The sequence below is a fragment of the Acomys russatus genome, chromosome 14 (assembly GCF_903995435.1).
Source record: "Acomys russatus chromosome 14, mAcoRus1.1, whole genome shotgun sequence".
NCBI classification, from domain to species: Eukaryota; Metazoa; Chordata; class Mammalia; order Rodentia; family Muridae; genus Acomys; species Acomys russatus.
Genome location: NC_067150.1, coordinates 19,581,614 through 19,601,590, shown reverse-complemented (window position 1 = coordinate 19,601,590; position 19,977 = coordinate 19,581,614). Strand labels below are relative to the sequence as shown.

The window sequence follows — 19,977 nt, the reverse complement described above, 5'->3', positions numbered from 1 at the left end:
GTCTCGAGAAAACAAAAGGAGGCAAGCAATGGAGGAAGACCCTTGATGGCAACCTCTATACACACATGCACATGCAAATGCACACACACATGCACACACACACACACACACACACACAGAGAGAGAGAGAGAGAGAGAGAGAGAGAGAGAGAGAGAGAGAGAGAGAGAGAGAGAGAGAGAGAGAATTCAATGCTTCCTGTGTGAACTACAGTGACCATGAATCCTCAGCTACTGAATAATGGGCTTCTGCAAGCACAATAGGGGACAGAGCTGTGACCTTGGGATTAAAAGAAAAAAGGGCAGACACACAGACAAATGAATGATGAGATGGCATGGCCCCAGGTAGGACTCCCCTCCCAAGATGCTAAGCTCACCTTTCTATCTGAGCAAGAATTCATCTCTGATCAAAATATAAAGTGAGGTTTACAGCATTAGAGATTATTAAAAGTTAGGTCAGGCATGCAAAACTAGACCAAGGATATTGACAAAGAAAAATTGAAACCACCCTTGATTTTGAAAAAAAGTTATGTTTAAATTAAAAACGGTGCAGGGCACTTGTGCAGAGAGGGGTACCTTCTGGAGCTGACTGGAAGGCTTCTCAGCAACAACGGACCTCCAGCATCCTCGGGACCCCTTCCACTTGCGGATGTTGAGCAGGATCGGTTGGTTTAGCTCTGTACAGAACTGCAAAGACACAACACAGGTCAGTGTGTCTGTGTCCCTGGGCGTGGCATCCTTAGAAAACTAGACACAGATGGTTCTGCATCACCACATAACACCTAAAGACCTGCTGAGCTTCATCCCTGTGTTCTCAAAGACCAGGGATGGCAGTGCATAATTTGTATACTGCAAAATAAACACATAAAAAACTTAACAACAACAATAACAACAAAAACCAGGGCTTACAAAAGAACCACACAACCAAATTAACACCACAAATTAAGGAGCGAATATTTATAAGCTGACAAGTTATCATTATGTGAAAACCATCTGTTCAGAAAAAAATACGGGTTCTCTATATCATTTTGGTCAGAGAAATTCGGAAGGCTCTGTCAGATCCCTACACATACTGTGGCACCAGTGGAGTCAAGGTCCCAGGAGCGCGTGGATAAGGATCAGTGCATAGCTTAGAGGAGGGTAAAGATGGCCCCAGCTTAATTCTCAGCCAGGACACTGCTTCTCTGTCCCAGACGGCTACCACAGCCTGTGTTCATGAATATGGGATGCCCCACTATTTTTATTTATTTTCTCTTCTTTTGAGATAAAATCTCATCATGTCACCTAGTCTGGCTTCAAATTCACAATCTTTCTGCTACAGTGTCATAAACACTGTAGACAAAAGTACACACACACACACACACACACACACACAGAGCATCTGGCTCAGAACTCATGGATGCACATTCTGTGTCAGGGGGACAGCATGTGACAAAATAAAACTATACAGAAGAGGAGTTAGAAAAACTGCTGAGTGCATAGTACAAAGGCCAGCTCCTCCAGCACACAACATACTCTTCTGTGGGTGATTCTTTCAAGGGATTCCCAACATGAAAGATTTGAGCCCAGTTTTCAAGATGCTCCATCATTTGGTACTGCTCTTCCCTGATGGCACTTCTTGTCCCTTAGTACACTTCAGCACGTCACTCACTCCTCTCCTGCTCCCCATGCAAAATATTCTTGACAGGGCTTTGTGTGTGTGTGTGTGTGTGTGTGTGTGTATGCATGTGTGGGCATGTGTGTGCTTTGTGTGCATGTGTATGTGTGCATGAGTGCGTGTGTGTTTGTGTGTGCATGTGTGTGTGTATGTGTGTGTGTGTGTGTGTGTGTGTGTGTGTGTGTGTGTGTGTGTTCTATACTTGGTGTGGGAGAATGCACAGAGCCATGCATATACCTGGGGAGTCCAAAGAAGGGTATCTGGTCTTATTCCTCACTGAGCCTGGAACTAGGCTGGCAGTTATCCAACCCCAGCAATCCTCCTGCCTCTGGCCCCCACAGTGTTGGGGTTACAGGTGTACACCACCGCCAGCACTTCATATGGATGCTGCTTTGTAATCAGGTCCTCATGCGTGCGCCAGCAAGAACTCCTTCCCACTAAGCCATCCCTCTAGTCCAGTTTCTGGTTCTTTCCTTTGAGTACCACAGATTTCTGCTCTACTGAGCTGCTCGTCATCAAGCCTAGTGTCTAGGCCCACGGTGTCAGCTTAAACTACTCTCTGGAAGGTACCAAAATCTGTGGCTCTGGTTCAGAATTATCTCCTAGGGTTTTATGTTACTGCTGATGGATTTGTTTCTTTTTTTGTTTTTGGTTTTGTTTTTTCAAGACAGGGTTTCTCTGTGTAGCCTTGGCTGTCCTGAACTCACTTTATAGACCAAGTTGGCATCAAACTCACAGCAATCTGCCTGCCTCTGCCTCCCGAGTGCTGGGATTAAAGGTGTGCACCACCACTGCCAGTTTTGTATTTTGAGACATGGTCTTACTTGTATAGGCAAGGCTGGCGTGAAACTTATCTGCCTCTGCCTCTGACTATAAGTGCTGGGATTACTAGTACGTGCCATCACACCATGCCTTGCCTGAGCTTTGAGTCTCGCTGCTAACTGCCTCTTTAACATTCAGATAGAAACTTCCAGTTCTTCTCAAACATCTACTTTACCCTGCCACAAAGGGCTGCCTTTTCCCCCTCCCCAGCCCATGCCTCACTGGGTTCTTTGAATTCCTTTTCTCCTAAGAGCTCCAACTCCCCTCCACTCCTACCCCTGCTTGCCCCATCTGTCCCCAAGCCCAGTGATTCTGCTGTCACCTAGCTGTGAAGTCTCTTTCCAGTCCCACTGTTGGGGCCCCTTTCAGATTCTAATCTCCCTCTGGGACACTGCAAAGTTAAGGAGTTTCTCAGCCTGTCACCAACCACCATGATCCATCCACTAGGCATGAGGGACCACGCCAAGGCCCCACCCTATGTTTCTTCTGTGTGGTCTGAGGAACAGCAATAGCAGAATCCTCTAGAAATTCTCTGGCCACATCATAGGCATGCTTGATCAGAAAGTCTGGGTGAGGCCCACGAAGTCACTTTGTAACAAGCTCTTTAGGCAGGTTTGAGAACAGCTGAGCTGCCCCAGTTCTGCCTAAGCAACGTCCTAGACTCCGCAGAGCTGCAGACAGCCCTACAGAATTCCCAGACTGGAACAAGCTCTTTTCACACCCTCTGGGCAGCACACAACCACACAACGGATAGCCAAGAGGCAGACTTCAGAGTTCTGGTCTTAAAGCCATAACAGAGAAGACGAGGTATGAGTGAGGACTCAGCCAAACACTCGATACTAAGTGCTACAGAGAAAGTGGACCAGGTGGTGGGAGGATAACACAGGAGGTTGACTTTAGATAGGGGTTAATTTACAGTCATCTGAATGTCTGCCTTTCCCCAACAGTGGACTCTGCTAGGCAGTATCCGGGCTGTTATAAAGCCTGACCTGGCACGGTATCCCATTGGCTGGTGAGTGGAAAATGTAAGTGGACACTAATCTTCAAATCCACGCCAGACAAACAGGACTCCCCCTGGAAGTCCCTACCTCGGTAACTGCCTCGATTTTAACCAGATATTTTCCACACAGATGCATTTGGTGCTGCTGTGTGACTGGGGAGTGTCCACCCAGCAGTTTAGGCAACAACAACTTTCATTGGTTTTACTATCAACACTGCTAGTGTGTGCATGTGGGGGAGGGGGCTCCTCTTGGCTGAGAGCCCTCTGTTGGTGTGATGTAATTGTAAACTTGACAGGATGGAGCCACAGGAAGGATAAACTCCTGGCTGTGTCTGTTTGAGCTGTGAGATTAAGCTAATTGAGGTGGAAGACCCACCCTAACCCAGAGTGGCATCATTCTCTGCCTTGGCATCCCAGACTAAACTAAAAAGGGAAAAGCAAGTTGAGCACTGGCATTTGCCACTCTCACTCCTGCCTACCGCTGCAACGAGACCAGGGCCGCCATGCCTTCCCTGCCAGGATGCATGTAAGGAGCACAGCGAGGCATGGCTGGGGAGGGGAGAAAGGCGCTCCTCTGGGACAGCAGAATAGATGCTCTCACCAGGCTGGAAACACTCATCAGTGCAACCCAAAGCTCAGGCAAGGCATGTGGCACACACCAGCGCCCAGAGGCAGGACACTGACCTTTAAGCCAAGCTGTTGTTTGCCCTCACACCATGAGCCAAATGCAATCCTTCCCTTTCTAAGTTGCTTCTATCACGTAATGGTACCACAATGTGAGAAGTAACTAACACAGCTAAGATATGAAATACTCTTAATGACGCGGCTGCGGTCTATGGACAACAGAGATCAGTAAGTGAAAACACTGCTGAGCCATCCCTACAGTGGCGAGGTCACTAAGTCCCAATTCTTCATCGATAGCTGAAGTCTCACTGTCCTCCAAACAGGGCCGACTTCTCATCAGAATCTCCAGAATGCATCCTGGATGTTCAGTCTTCACAGGTTCTCATCGGGTCACAGCTACCAAGGGAGCAACAGGCAGCGGGGTCATCACCAGCAGGAATCCCAGCGCTCAGGAGGATTTTCAGATAGCCAAGGACAGGTGGGTCTCTGAACACACCCCAAGTTCATCCAGCTCAGGTGCTCCCCTTCCTAGCAGCAGTCCTGTAGAGGGAGGCAGGTGGTCTAAGCCAACGGCACTGTTTCCTGTGTTCACTTTTCTCAGAGATGGTCTCTGGGACTATGCTTGAGCTAGTCAGAGTGAGATGACAAAGTGAGACTGCTTATTAAAAGTACAAATTCCTGGGTGCTTCCAACTTAATTAAATACTGGGTGAGCCAGCAACAGGGATTTCACATCCTCTCCAGAGGACCTGAACTTTAAAAGTTGACTTCATTGAAGTATGAAAAGGATTACATTTTCATTGGTTCATGTTGAAAACTCTTTATTCATTGGTAAATTCTAGAAGCCCAAAAGAAGGCATCACCGCTGATACTTCTGAGCCACTTTAATCTAGAATATCTGAGGGTCCTTGTCACCCTCTCTCAGCCCACGTAGCACATTAGCATCTGCTCTGTCCCGCCTTCTGTATTTCTTATGCCACTGAAGACAATAATCGCTTAAGAAACTCAGGAGTTATGTTGCTGACTGAAACTTTTCTCTCCCCGGTTTTCAGGATCAGAGTTAAATAGGATGCAGGATTCTCTTCTGTTTCTGGGACTGGAAAGAAAAACTCTACATGTGTAAACAGAGATGACCCTGAACTTGCAGTTCACAGCTAACCCACACAGTAGAACACCCCTTGGGTCCTTGCTGATCCAAGTGTGATCTACAGACTATCTGTGTGTACACCAGCAGGTACCTGAAACATGCTGCATCTGAGTCCACAGGTTCCCATGCGGAAGCTGCAAGAAGCTGGCATATCTGCCTTCCCACCTGCCAAGCTACAGGAGATGCCCCCGTACAGAACATCTCTGCTGTCTCCACACAGCCCTCAGTTGTTCACCAGTAAAGAATGCCCCACAGACAGGTAAAGCCCAAGCTCGGGTATAAGTTCACGACTGCACAGCTGGTAAGTGTTAGAGAGAGTGTCTGAAATTCCATCTTCTCTGCTGCAGCCCTTACTTGACAGGTAGGCCAGAGTGTGCCAAGGTCAGAGGAGCTGAGGCAAGACCCTCTCTACAGAGTCCTTGGATCCCAGAAATGCCAGCATGAAGTAGAATTGTCTTTGGAAAGTGTGGGGAACACACAGAACAGGGTTTTTTTCAGCTACAAAGAGCCAAGTTCTATAATTTGCAGGGAAATGGACACAACTGGAGGTAATCATATTAAGTGAATTAAGTCAGTCTCAGAAAGACTTGTGTCCATGTTTTCTCTCATTTGTGGCTCCTAAATTTTATACTGACTTGTAAAATCATGTGTGTACAAATGATATTCCAAGTAGAATCAACACTATCTAAGGGAGTAAGAGTGGCTAACAGAGAGGGCAGGGCTCGGGACAAGAATAAACTCAAAGTATATTATACATTCATATGAAAATGTCCTTATGTAACTCAGGGCCATGTATAATAAATGGACACCATGGGACCAAGAAGCATCTTGTAAGTACTCTCAACATGGACCCTGCCTTAACCTGATTTATTTAACTCAGCTGATTCTTAAATATTCTGCTTCCCCCACCCAACGAAAAAGATGAAATAATAATAATCTCATGAGTACAAGTGGGTCACCAAGGCAAAACGCCAAAATGGCAGGACTGGCAGAAGAAATGTGTGTGGTTATTCAAGAGAGGTGTCCGTGTAATTCTGATTTGTTCAGCCCTAAGACCAATACACCACCCTCCGTCATATTTAGCAAACTCTTACGGCTAACCGATCATCAACCAAATCAGAAGTAAGCTGGTGCCTGCTGTTTTGTTAAGTTAACTACTTAGTATTACTGTGGAGGAGGAGTGTGTGTGCCACAGCACACGTGTGGAGGTCAGAAGACAGCTTCGTGGATCAGACTCTTCGTCATCTTTATCTACGTTCAGTTCTCCCTACAGGCTGACAGCCAAGTGCCCTTACCCACTGGGCCATCTCACCTGCCTCTCTTGTTCTTAATATAGCTAATTAATAAACCCTGCTCCTAATTGACTGAATCTCTGAGGTTAGGCCCAAGATTGAAAGTTGTAACAAATTGCTGCCCCCACCCCCCCTCTGCCCCACCGCCCCCGGCAGTTCTCAAGTTTGAGAGGCTCAGACGAGCTAGACCGCTGTTGTGGAGTCAGCCTCCTCACCCCTATAACTCACTGTCTGGGAAGGCAGCTTCCATTATTCAAAACAAAAACCACTCTAGCTTTTCAACCCCACACCTTGACAGCACCTGACTTGTGGCTCCCTGTGGCTGATCCTTGAGATCATAATCTGAAGGCACCCCGCAGGCATGCAGGCCTGCTCCGGTGTGTCAATGGGGGTCCAGTCTACTCTTTCCTAGCGTGAGTTACAAAGACGACCATAGGCATAATTTGTTTTTCTAGCATCAGTCCAAACAGGGCAGAATCGTTTTTTAATATTGCCTCACAGCCATGACCAGAAGGATAATACAGTGGGGATATAAAATGTCCCCAAACGCCTATGTATCAGAGCCTTGTTCCCTGAAAATGTGGCATTATGGGAGTTGGTGGGATCTTCAAACTAAGGGGCCTACCGGGAGGATACTAGGTTCCTGGATTTATGTTTCCACAGATGCTGTTGGGACCGTGGCCCTTTCTCCTTGTTGCTGCTTCCTGGCTTCCATGAGGTGAGCAGCTCCTCCACCATGCTCTTTCCACCATGAGGTTCTGCCCTGCTACAGGCCCAAAGGCAACACAGCCAACTGACCACAGCCTGGAATGTTGAAAGCCAAAAGCAAAATAGCTTTTCTTCCTTAAAAAGTGGCTGTCTTAGGCATTTCGTCACTAATTTAACCAGTGATGGTCACCTCTCCACCCTGTGTCCTGACAACAGGAGGCCAAGCCAAACATCTCAGTGGCAATCTACTCAGTGCTTAGGGCACTGACATTGGGAAGTGCCAAGACAAAAAGATTACTGCACCCCTGACCTCAGGGCTTGCTGCATGCTGAGTCTACATTGGACCACCAGGCTGCTTACTCTGCAGTGGCCAGAGGGTCCTAAAATTTGAAATAAGCATTTTTACCTGTGGATCTTAGCACTCTTTTATTCACTTTGACTTCTCCCACTTTCTAAAAAGAATATTCCTAATTCAATTGTTCACGATCAAGAAATAAAAATGAAAATGATGTTCCAACCCTCTGGGAGGCTTTGAGCTTCCTTTTCTAGTCAAGCTAGAGAAAAGTCTGGCTCTGTGATGAGACTATAAATATGCATTGCTAATGGCAACCACACAGTTAACCGGAGGCAGATCTGAAGTACTGGTGGGCACTTTAAAGCAAACGCCACATGGCCATTTCGTCCTGCTTCCAAGAAGGAAAGGGAGGGTCAGCTTCACGATGCAACCTTGGGGTCAGATTTCCAGATGAGGGTGTTTCTCTGGGCTCGTGTTTCATTTGCTTTCCTCGTTTTTGGACGTGACTTCCTTCTAACGAGTTTCCCAAATGAGGAGACTGATTTCCTCTGTGTTCTTGTGTGGCCACTGAAAATCCAATTTGTTTTGGTGGATGAAGGCAGTGGAGTGTTTTCTCCTTATAAAGATACATTGAAACCAAAAAGAGAAGTCCAGTCTCAGGTCAAGCAAGGTCCAGGGACCCAATAGTCATCTGAATATGATACAACATGGAAAAAGACAACAATGGTGCTCACAGAAAGTTAGGGGGAAGTAAGAGTTTGTCCTTATCAAAATGTTCAAGCACAGGACATGACCGATGATATGAGAACCAGTGACCATCACAGGCAAAAGCAAGGGAAGGAATGACCAAGGTCTATGGAGAGCATCAGCCTGCTGCATAATGAAACTGAGCAAATGCTAATTTCATTACGTATAAACTAAAGAGTAACCTTGTTCGACCTTCTAAATATAATAAGCCTATTGTGAAGTTTCTCTAAAATATCAAGCTTTGAAAGGCCATATTGCTCATAAGACAGAAATAGCCCTCCCTTAGCTCAGTTCTACTGGGCGCTAGGTCTTTGGTGGTGTTGTGCAGCATTACCAGCCCTGGGGCACACCCCTAGTAAGAGACGGGGCTCTCAGGAAGAATGCCAGTAATAGCATCAGAAAGCCAAGCAAAGAACACCTCCAGCCCCCTTTTCCCAAATCTTTATGAGCAGAAAAAGACTCCTTGGCCCACATTGTTTGAGGATGAGTACTGTGTTCCTACAGAGCTGGACAAGGTGCAGCTACCTCAGCTCAAATGCAAGCACAGGCCCTAGGCTGCAAGGCCTCTCTGCAACCCACACGCAGTACTCCCCTAGCACTGTCCCTAGTATCTGTGCCCAGAGACCCTGTGGAGAGCACAGAGGAGTCCATTCCAGTCCCTGCTACAGAGAGGCCCAGTGAGCAAAGGGCCTTTTCCAATAGCAGAGAAGTGCCCTAGGGTAAAAGTAAAGGTGCTGTTGGACACTGGGGTCACAACTTCCCAGTGGCCTAGTTCCCCACAAAAAGGTCTACACCAGCTGTCCTCGGTGTCTCCGATAAACCCCCTTACTAAAGTGCTTAGAATAAAAGCTTACTTTTAACAGGGTTGATCCTTGTAGGCTAAATCCAAGCAAATCCAATAATAAGAACAGCACTCAAATGCCTAATCATGTACAACCAGATGTTCTTCTGTTTAAAAAAAAAAAAATCAAGCAGGAAGAGGCACAAGGAGGGAAAGGTAACATTTTCTAAGAGCCTGGCATAGGGCAGAAACTTCCAACATGCCATAGCAGCAGTTCCTCTAGGTAGGCAATGATGCTCCCATTGGATATGGCTGGGTCAATTACTGTGAGCAGGGGGACAAGGATGTGGCACATGCCTTTAATCCCAGCACTCAGAAGGCAGAGGCAGAGGCAGGTGGATCTCTGTGAGTTCGAGGCCAGCTTGGTCTACAAAGTGAGTCCAGGACAGCCAGGGCTACACAGTGAAGCCCTATCTCAAAAATAAACAAAGTAAATAAATAAAGGCAGGGTTAGCCAGCTCTATAGTTCCAAAGCCTCAGAAAACAATAGCCAACGACCCCAGTTTAGTGCGTGCCTGCCTTCAGGCACTCTACACTCACACTGCAACTTCTTAGAGATTTCATCTCTAGTCACACACACACACACACACACACACACACACACACACACACACACACACACGCTTGCCCCTGTGTTCTGCTTTTTTTATATCTACAGTCCCCACGTCTTTTTCTGAGATAGCACCACAGTATGTAGCCCAGCAGGCTAGCTTCAAACTTATGATCTTCCCATCTCACCAGTAGGATTATGGGTGACTGTCCCCTGTCAGGGATATATATGTGCCACACTTGTAGAAACTCCCTGACACCACTTAATGGGCTCTAAATCACCATCATCTACAGCCCCTCCCCTTGCTAGTGGAAGGCTCACTGCCCAGCAGTAGCTTCTGCTTCTTGGAGCTTATTTCACTATAGGCATTATAGAGTCACCTTACAAGGTGGCAAGAAACCCTCAACCACTCCACCTTCACATGCTCGGCGTGCTTTTTATCCATGTTCTAACTATTTTAAGAATTTAATTTGTTTCTGAAAACAAGCCAAGAGTTTTTTGGGGTTTTTTGTTTGTTTGTTTGTTTTTTGTCTTAACCTGTATCTGTGGTACCTGGCAATACAGGGGTCTCCAGAGGCCATGGCCAAAGATATTCTCCACCTCTCAGATCTGTGACCAGAAAGAATGTGACATTGTCTCCTTTTTAAATGTCTGATGGCACAAACGAGGAGACTCTTCGCAAATAAACTTTTCTTTCATCCAGAGACAATGCTCGCCTTTCTCTCTCTCCCTCTCCCTCTCTCTTCCCTCCTCTCTCCCCCCTCTGTATGTGTGTGTGTGTGTGTGTGTGTGTGTATGTGTGTGTGTGTGTGTGTGTGCGCACACACACACACACACACACACACACACACACACACACACACACACACACACTTTTAATGAAATGCTTCTGTGGTGAATTTCTCCTGATGCCAACCTGCACTTGTTAGAATCTTCAGGTGAAGCCGGGCATGGTGGCGCACGCCTTTAATCCCAGCACTCGGGAGGCAGAGGCAGGCGGATCGCTGAGTTCGAGGCCAGCCTGGTCTACAAAGTGAGTCCAGGATGGCCAAGGCTACACAGAGAAACCCTGTCTCAAAAAACAAAAAAAAAAAAGAATCTTCAGGTGAATGTAAACTCCAAAACTGCTAAGTAGGTTAGATGTTTTTGAGTTTAAAAGTGTCGTTTCATCACCCAACTAGAGCTTTGTGGAATTGTCTGGGGTCAGCACAGGTGCTTTAAAGAAATCCCCCGGATCCAAGCAGCATACCACAGCCATCACTAGAGCTCTCTTCTGGAGTGTACCCTTCCGGACCATGTTTGTTATTTAGCAGCAAACCTGTATTCTCAGTCCCTTCCTTATTTCTCAAAGCCTCACCTCCCTGTGAGGATTAAAGCTCCAGTGCACAAAGGCTGGAGGAGACACAAACACCAGGTACACAACCGTTCTAATAATTAGGGAAGAAGATGATTGCCTGCCCGGCCTAAGTTGGCTAGGGATGAAGGCAGAGGTAGAGACATGCAGTTAATCAAGCAACAGCCTAAAGCAGACCTGGACCGGTGACTCATGCTATAAAGACACGACTGGAGAAACCTGTGTGCATATTTGCTGCTGGTGGGGAATCTGCCTCAGTTGGAGGAGGCTTCTGCAGCAGTGATGTCTGAACTCGTAAGTCCAGAGTAAGAGAGTTGACTGGAAAAAGAAGTAGGGAGAGCATTTCAGAAGCAACGAAAGCACGCAGGAGATGCGCAGTAGGGGAAGTGTAAAGAGTTAGGACAGAGAGCTACTGAGATGCAGCCAGAGAGAGCCGAGGCAGCATGAGCTTGCAGAGTCCTAACCAGCGGAGGAAAGGAGTCAGGCCCTTGCCCAGAAGCACCCCCATCATCACCCAAGACTGTGAACAGGGCTCTGCAATCTCAAGGCTGCACAGCTGCACTGTAGAATGCAGGTTGATCTAGTGGGAACAGGGAGAGGTCAGGGCCCACCGTGGGGTGGCTCCTTGTATGTGGTAACACAAGAATTCTCTCGACACACTTAACAGAGGATTGTATGGCCCAATCGTTCTTTGAAAACTGACACTTTGAGTTGAGGGGGTGGGGAGAGGGGGAAGGAAGGAGAGAGAGAGAGAGAGAGAGAGAGAGAGAGAGAGAGAGAGAGAGAAGTGTGAATTTTAGGGCAAATAAAATAAGCTCTTCTTTCCTAATGAGGCACTAAAGTTGTGAGTAATGATTGAAACTAATTATTCTAAGTGGAAGCAAGTCCGAAAATAGCAATGCATTTTGAAGGATTTTGTAGTTATTTTGGGAGAGCGTGGGCAAGTTGCAGGCGGACTGAAGCATATCCCACATCACAGTTCAAACAAACAAACAAACAAACCTGACATGGTCATGCCATACTTTGTACTGAGTATGCTCACCCACAGAATGTAAAGGTTAAGCCTCCTGAGCCACACACTGGTGTGAAGGTCGAGGCAGCAGGACCGCCTGCTGCTTCCTACTGAACTGCTGAACCCCAGTGCAGCAAGAGCTGTCACACTGTGTGCCACAATGTGGACACTGTGATCAAATGCACTCGCCCTGAACTTGCACCACAGGCCAACAATGTTTCCTAACACGGGCCTTGTTGACTTCACGAAGCATACCCCTTCCCTTTCTAGATTCTTCTTCTTTCCTCTTGGATGTCAGATGAACAGGCTGAGCGAATAGATAACATGGATGGAAGAAAGGCACGGCCCCCAGCCTCCTCCCCCCAGCCACCCTACAGCAAGGTGATTAGTGAGAGTGTGTCACGGCAAGTCTTTTCCTATGATTTTTCTTTTACTTATCTGTATGTGTATGTGTCCTCTTGAATATCTGCCATGTGTGGTGTGTGGATACCCATGGAGGCTAGAACGGGATCAACCGCCCTGGAGCTGGAGCTGCAGGTGGCTGTGAGTCGCCTGATGTGGGTGCTGGGATCCAAACTCGGGTCCTCAGGGACAGCAGAAAGTGCTCTCAACCACTAAGCCGTCTCTCTAGCTCTATGTGGTTAATCTTGATTCTTGACTGGACTGAGAAAATTAGTAAAAGGGCTGTGGGCCTCGGGGTATATCCGAACACATTTCTTTAAAATAAAAAAAAAAAATCAATAAGAAGGAGAGGTGGTCTGGTACATTTCAGAGGATGGAGCTGCTGGGGTAAGAAGGGAAAATGAGATCCAGGTACACCAGCAAGCTCCCCATCTACTTCCTGCCTGCCCAGAGGGCAAGCGCCTCCTGCCAATCATCACAAGTGGAGCTTAGTATGATGGGTTGTAGGTAAGGAATTCCTGTCAGAGTGATACAAAGGCTTTTACTCTAGCGGCGTCAAGGGTCAGTTATGGCAGGAGAAGGGATGAGTATAAAGAGCAGATGAGCAGTGAGGGGAGGGCTGCAAACGTGAGGAAGGCTCAGCGCTCAGACATCCCTTCAGAACAACAAAGCAGCTGCTCACACTAGCTCCCAGGCCTCTTCTGGGAACACCCACACATTTTTTTTTTAAGCTCCAGGGACACATTTTGTAGGTCTGTTCATGCTGAAGACTGGTTTCCTTTCTGACTCTCTCTAGACCGCAGAGACCCCAACACTACCTACGTGTGCTTCTGTGAGGGATCCAGCGTTATTTGGGACTGTCACAGTAAACAGAATTAGCACATAGGAAGCCTTGGGGAAATGGCTCTGCTTACCATTTTTCTTATGAAATGCCAGTCTTCAGCTATTCTAAACCGTATTTATATGACCTGCTTTCCTCTAAAATGATCATAACATAAAGACTTCAAAGCTGTGGGTGAGCACGGTGCCGGTTCACAGTGTGTTTTTCTTCGGTTTGCATTACGACACTAAGTCTTGCTCTCTAAAGCCCTTACATTCCCTATTTTCTTCCAAGTAGACTACATAGATGTGAGTGTTCTTTTCCTGTGTGGGAAGCAAAAAAGAGACCTACAATTTTTCACTCCCACAGGCTTGGTGGCAGCAAGAAGTGGAAAATGTCTTAGATCCATTAATTTGTAATTTTTCTAAGCTAGCCAGGAACTAGAAAGCTGAATCCCCACAGGATCTCTCAGTCAAATTGCTTTCTCACTAAATTTTGGGCCAGGTGCAACGCTAAACTATGTGATGTTAGTTTCACAGGTTTTTTTTTCTGGATCCTTCCAGCCTGCAGGCAGAAAGTTGGCTGACAGCAAACTTGTCACAGAGGGTTATGAAAAGAGTATGAAACCGAGCTGGACAGCGAGCAGGCAAGATTTGTACTGTGGCCGCCATGGCAGCGCTGTGGGGCAGGGACGACATCTTACACAGGTGTGTCAGACCACCAGCACATCCGTCCAAGCCCATTGCGCCTCTCAGCTCCCTCCTGGAGCAAACACAGTTGTTTTTCCCATAGGTCCCACGTCCATATTGATGGATTCAACCAACTGCAGATTAAAGTTATTCAGGAAAAAAAGTACCTTTGTGTGTATTGCTGAACACATGCAGACATCTGTTAATATCATTCCCTGAATATTTCAGACAATTTCTATTTGCCTGGTGTTTGTACTATATTAAATAAATTTAACATGATTAAATAATGGAGAGAGTGTATGTGGCATATATGCAAATCTTTGGGGAATTGCTGTAGAGGGGTCTTGAAACAATCCCCCGCAGAGACCAAAGCACAGAAGGGTTACTTTGAAAGCAATATAAATGAGACGGAAACTATAACATTAGAGGAACCAAATTGGAATTTTATATTTCATTTCTCTCCCAGTTTTTCAAATTCTAGAAATTTCCTCTAGCCATGGTAAAAAATATCACTTAATTGGCTTAAACTTTACTCATGTGGAAGACACATACTTTCCCTTTTCTACTCTCTGCCCCTTCTCTTTCATTATAAAAAGCTCACTGTCTGCTACTCCCAAAACCTCAAGAATGCCGGTGCCTCATCCTGGAGGGTAGCATAAGCGCCCACTACATCTCTACTCATAAGTGTATTCATATGAACTGAGTGCATAAAAGGAGATGTTCAGGCAGAGAGAAAGCAATCCAATAGGCAGTGGACAGCCACCGAGTCTCTGCCAGGGCCACTTGGAGAGGAAAGGGAGAGGAAGGAGACTAAGATGCAAACTGCAGTCTTGTAGGGTAGAGGCCTGGTGGAGGCTGGGGGGGGGGGGTTACTGCCTCCTCAGCAACTTGTGCAAATATTGGCATTTAGGCAAAACCCCAGAACTTCCCCAGTTTCAGTGCTTTGTATCATAAATGTTGGGGGTCTGCATTAGCCCATGCCACTTCTGAACCCCAGAAATCTGCAGAGCTAGGACAGTCAGACTGGGAAGATGATGTGATGAATCCACTGTCCTTCTGCAGAGAGCCACTTAGGATTCCTTGACTGTCCACCTGTCTAGAGAGCCACAGGCAAATAAAGCCACAGGGCAGGGGACTTCAGAGCAATGCACAGATAAGGCACCGTTTGGCTTGCTTTGGCTCTCTGCTACCCCTCTAGTTAATTCTGGATGATAAGTAGATCTGTATTTCAGGTGGAGCAGACTTAGGAATGGGCAGGAGTGGGTGACAGCAATTGTGTGTGGTGGGAAAGCCAAGTCTAGGACCCGGAGCCAGGTCTTCCATTCTGGTATCAGTGCACAGTTCTGAGTCACTACCCAAATGGGTCAAAAGTCTCTGAACCCAGAATGGACACTGTCCAAGGAGTCTAGAATCTTACGGTCCAAGTTCATCATTTTAGTGCCTTTGAAGGTTAAGAAAAATATTTTATCAGCTATAGGAATTATTCATCCTAAATGCAGAATTGACAGTCCGTGGTAACACTGCTCTGAATAATTTCTGGCAAAGCCAACTTTAACAGCCAGCTCAGCGAGGATATTTTACCTGCAGAGAACATCCTGCACTGATGTTTTTAGCAACTCAGCAAAATCAGTTTCACCCGTCTGTCCCTTCGTTCCCTCCCAATGACTATCGCAAGCTTCGCCACCTACAAAGCCAGTCTTCAGAAATCAAGGAATGAGTGAATCAGTCAAGAAAGCCTAAGAAATTTCAAAGAAGACTGAATTAAAAGTTCTTTCCAGGACTAACCCATTGTTTACATTTCCGGATAGGATGAGCACTGAGGGCAGCACAAGAAAGCCAGGAAACTGTAAAATACCTGCCACATGGCTGTCTCAGCAGCTACAGGTGGGGTCTGCTATGTGCACCCATTGGGAGGGCCAGTACTAACCTGGTAAAAAGTGAAGCAAAGACAAGCAGAAGCCTTCCATATAAATTCCTCAGCATCCCTCTTCCAGGCCAGCAAAATAACACAGCAGTTTTCACACACTACAATTTCTAGCAGCAGATACACTTTCACATGGCAGTAGATACTTTCTACTTCTATTTATTTCTCTGTCATTCAGCTATCCATATAGCTACTCACCCACCTACCCATGTGTACACTCACACACATACACTGAAGGAAATGCTAGGTGAGACATCACAAAACTAGTATTTGAGAGCCTAACTCAATGTCTGCTCACTACAAAATCCTTGGTGCCCTAGAGTATCTTGATATTTTGTCGGTTTTGTTTTCCCTTTGCCAAAACCATGTGAAACTTCTGTTGTACTTCATGCAGACAATGCGTTAAAGCTCATCTTGAACAAAAGAAACAGTGTCTCAGGCTGGAGAGATGGCTCAGTGGCTAAGAGCACTGCCTGCTCTTCCAAACGACCTGGGTTCAATCCCCAGCACTCACATGGCCGCTCACAACTGTCTGTAACTCCAAGATATGACACTTTCACACCAATGCACATAGATTAAAAAATCTAAATTTTATATATATATAAAAATAAAAGAAATGGTGTCTCTGAGGCAGGACCAACTTTAGGACACTAACAAAAAAACAAGCATGAGTCACTCTTAAGTAACCTAATAGATCAGATACTTCATTTAGTTAACATGGCAGTGTCCACCTCAGAAATATATCCAGCTGTCAAAATCACTCATTCCCAGTGAGACTGACTACCAAACTTGAACAAAACAATGTAGGCAAGGCAGAAAACTGACACAGTCAAGCCAGGAGCTGTGGTAAACACCTGTAAACCCAACACTTGGATGATGAAAGCAGGAAGATCAGAATTTCAAGGTCATCCTTGGCTACATTCAGTTCAAAGCTAGCCTGGGCTACATGAGACCCTGCTCTGGAAGGAAAAAGAAATGAAGAAAGAATGGAAGGAGAGAAAGGGCACATGTAAACAAAGTGATGAAAGAAAATGACTGCCAGCCAATCTTACAATCAGGAAAACTGCTTTTCAAAAGCTAAGATGAAATAAGTTTGTAGACAAACAAAAAACAAGTGAATTTTCTCCTAAGAGACTTATCTGATGAAAAGTATTTTAAAGTTATAACAGTATGGCAAGATGTCCCTAAAGCAGTAATAGTGGCACTCACAACTGCAGTAATAGTGGCACTCATAACTGCAGTAGTAGTGGCATTCATAACTGCAGTAATAGTGGAACTAATAACGGCAATAATAGTGGCACTCATAACTGCAGTAATAGTGGCTCTCATAGCTGCAGTAATAGTGGCACTCAAAACTGCAGTAATAGTGACACTCATAACTGTAGTAATAGCGGTACTCATAACTGCAGTAACAGTGGCACTCATAACTGCAGTAATAGTGGCACTCATAACTGCAGTAATAGTGGCACTCATAACTGCAGTAATAGTGGCACTCATAACTGCAGTAATAGTGGCACTCATAACTGCAGTAATAGTGGCACTCATAACTGCAGTATCAGTGGCACTCATAACTGCAGTAATAGTGGCACTCATAACTGCAGTAATAGTGGCACTCATAACTGCAGTAATAGTGGCATTCATAACTGCAGTAACAGTGGCACTCATAACTGCAGTATCAGTGGCACTCATAATTGCAGTAACCGTGACACTCATAACTGCAGTAGTAGTGGCACTCATAACTGCAGTAACAGTGGCATTCATAATTGCAGTAACCGTGGCGCTCATAACTGCAGTAATAGCGGCACTAATAACTGCAGTATCCAGCTGCTCTCTACTGGACAGAAAGCTCTACAGAAGGAAAATGAGGCCTGATCCTGGAAACCTAGCCATGGACTTGGGGATAATGAAGTCCTGGATCCTAGAGGAGAACCTACTATGGCCACTTGCTTGGACCAGCATAATTTCTAACTGCGTTCTAAAATGTATCCTTGTATCTACATATAAGTGTAGCTCTTACCGCTCATCAAAGAAGCCTCTCTTTACAACAGAAGGACACCATTATGGAAAACCACAGTTGGTCAAAATGCACTGGTCACAGGGTCCAGCCACAGTGGATACATCTACCACACAACTCCTGAGCCGTAGGTAACAATTGCAGGAGGCAAAAGACCAGAAAGTCTGCTGTGAGATAATGTCACCTCAAAATGACAGGGAAGCTACACCCATCCTCAACAGTATGACCACCTAAACAAGACCAATAGACTTGCTATCATTGAAGGGGGAAATCCCTAGACAATACAAAACAAAACAAAACCCAAAAACAAAAACCTACTGGAAACTAATGAATGCCGAGAGTGGGAGAATTCAGTCTTCCCCAGGGGTGAACCCCCTAAATGGTTATGCAATACCAAATTACCAGCCCTAAAATCATAAAATCATATATATACAAGCAACACTAAGCAAAATGACCATGGGGTGTGTGTGTGTGTGTGTGTGTGTGTGTGTGTGTGTGTGACAATAATAATCAAATAAAAAAGAAGTCATTAATTTAAAAGGTAAGTAGCTGGAAGGTGTTGGATGGAGGAAAACGAAAGGAAAGGAAGGAGGACAGGAAATGATATAATTATGTTTCAATAATTTAAACATAAACAAATCAGGCTAAAAGCAAGGGATCTCACAGTGCTTGGGAACCTGAAGGGGAAAAAAAAAGTAATGCCTGTAAAAGCAATTGTAGCTGCTGTTATGGGAGCTCCTCCTCCTTTATGAGCTCTTTTAAGAAGCAACTACAGGGACTGTGGCGGGCTCAGCTGTACAGTGCACTCAGTCCCTGAGCCATGGTGTATCTATGTATGGGGACTGTATAGAACAGAGTACATATAATTGTATTGTAAGGCCTAGACTCTGTGTGTGTGTGTGTGTGTGTGTGTGTGTGTGTGTGTGTGTGTCTGTGTGTGTGTGTACATATTGGTTGGGTTCTTTTTTTTTTTTTTTTTTTTTTTGAGATGGGGTTTCTCTGTGTAGCCTTGGCTACCCTGGACTCACTTTGTAGACCAGGCTGGCCTCGAACTCACAGAGATCCACCTGTCTCTGCCTCCCGAGTGCTGGGATTAAAGGCGTGCACCACCACTGCCCAGCTTCTAGACTATATTTAAAAATGCAATAAAGGAGAAAGGAGTAGGAAGAATAATGAAGTTTTTTTTAATTTTATTAATTTATTCATATTACATCTCGATTGTTAGTCCTTCCCCTGTTTCCTCCCATTCTTCCCTCCCTCCCACTTCTCCCCTTCTCCCCTCCCCTATGTCTGTGACTGAGGGAGACCTCCTCCCCCTATATATGCTCATAGGGTATCAAGTCTCTTCTTGGTAACTTGCTATCCTTCCTCTGAGTGCCGCCAGGTCTCCCCATCCAGGGGACGTGGTCAGAAAAGGGGCACCAGAGTTCGTGTGAGAGTCAGATCTCACTCTCCACTCAACAGTGGAGAATATTCTGTTCGTCGGCTAGGTCTTGGTAGGGGTTCGAAGCTTACTGCCTATATTCTCCTTGGCTGGTGCCTCAGTTTGAGGAGGACCCCAGGACAGAATAATGAAGTTTTGAAATAGGGAAATCACACCAAGTGGCGACTCAAATCCAGAGGCACAGACAAGCAGGTGTGGTTGGAAGTAGGGTTCTCATAGCTAATCTACAATCAAATGCTTGTTCCACACCTCAAATCTTTAAAAGACATAAAAACACAAAGAATTAAAGCAGTATTAGCATGTGTAACACTAGCATGAAGGGGAGGACAGGACGGAGAGCTAGCTACAGCTTACTGGAATTGGTAGCGTGAATCTGAGACAGTAGAAATTTGAAAGCAGTTAGTGTGATCTTGTAAATTAGAATATTATGATAAGCCCTGAAACAACCACTAAGAAAACAACATAAGGATATATGTGAAAAACGTGATTTTAAAAATTTAAATGCTACATTATAAATATTCACTTAAAGCTGGATGTGGTGGCATATGCCTATAATCCTTTGATTTGGGAGGCCGAGGCAAGAGGATTGCCACAAGTTCGAGGCTATTCTGGGCTACATAACGAGGCCCTTTCACATAA

General features: G+C 45.7%; 1 protein-coding gene across 1 annotated transcript in view; it reads right to left on the bottom strand.

The window, feature by feature from the left end:
* Eepd1 (endonuclease/exonuclease/phosphatase family domain containing 1) overlaps positions 1 to 19,977 on the bottom strand; it is a 116,015-nt gene that overhangs the window by 14,359 nt on the left and 81,679 nt on the right. Inside the window, exon 4 of the mRNA XM_051156095.1 lies at positions 574 to 684. Within this exon, the coding sequence (XP_051012052.1) occupies positions 574 to 684 (111 nt within the window). The remainder of the gene's footprint in view (positions 1 to 573; positions 685 to 19,977) is intronic.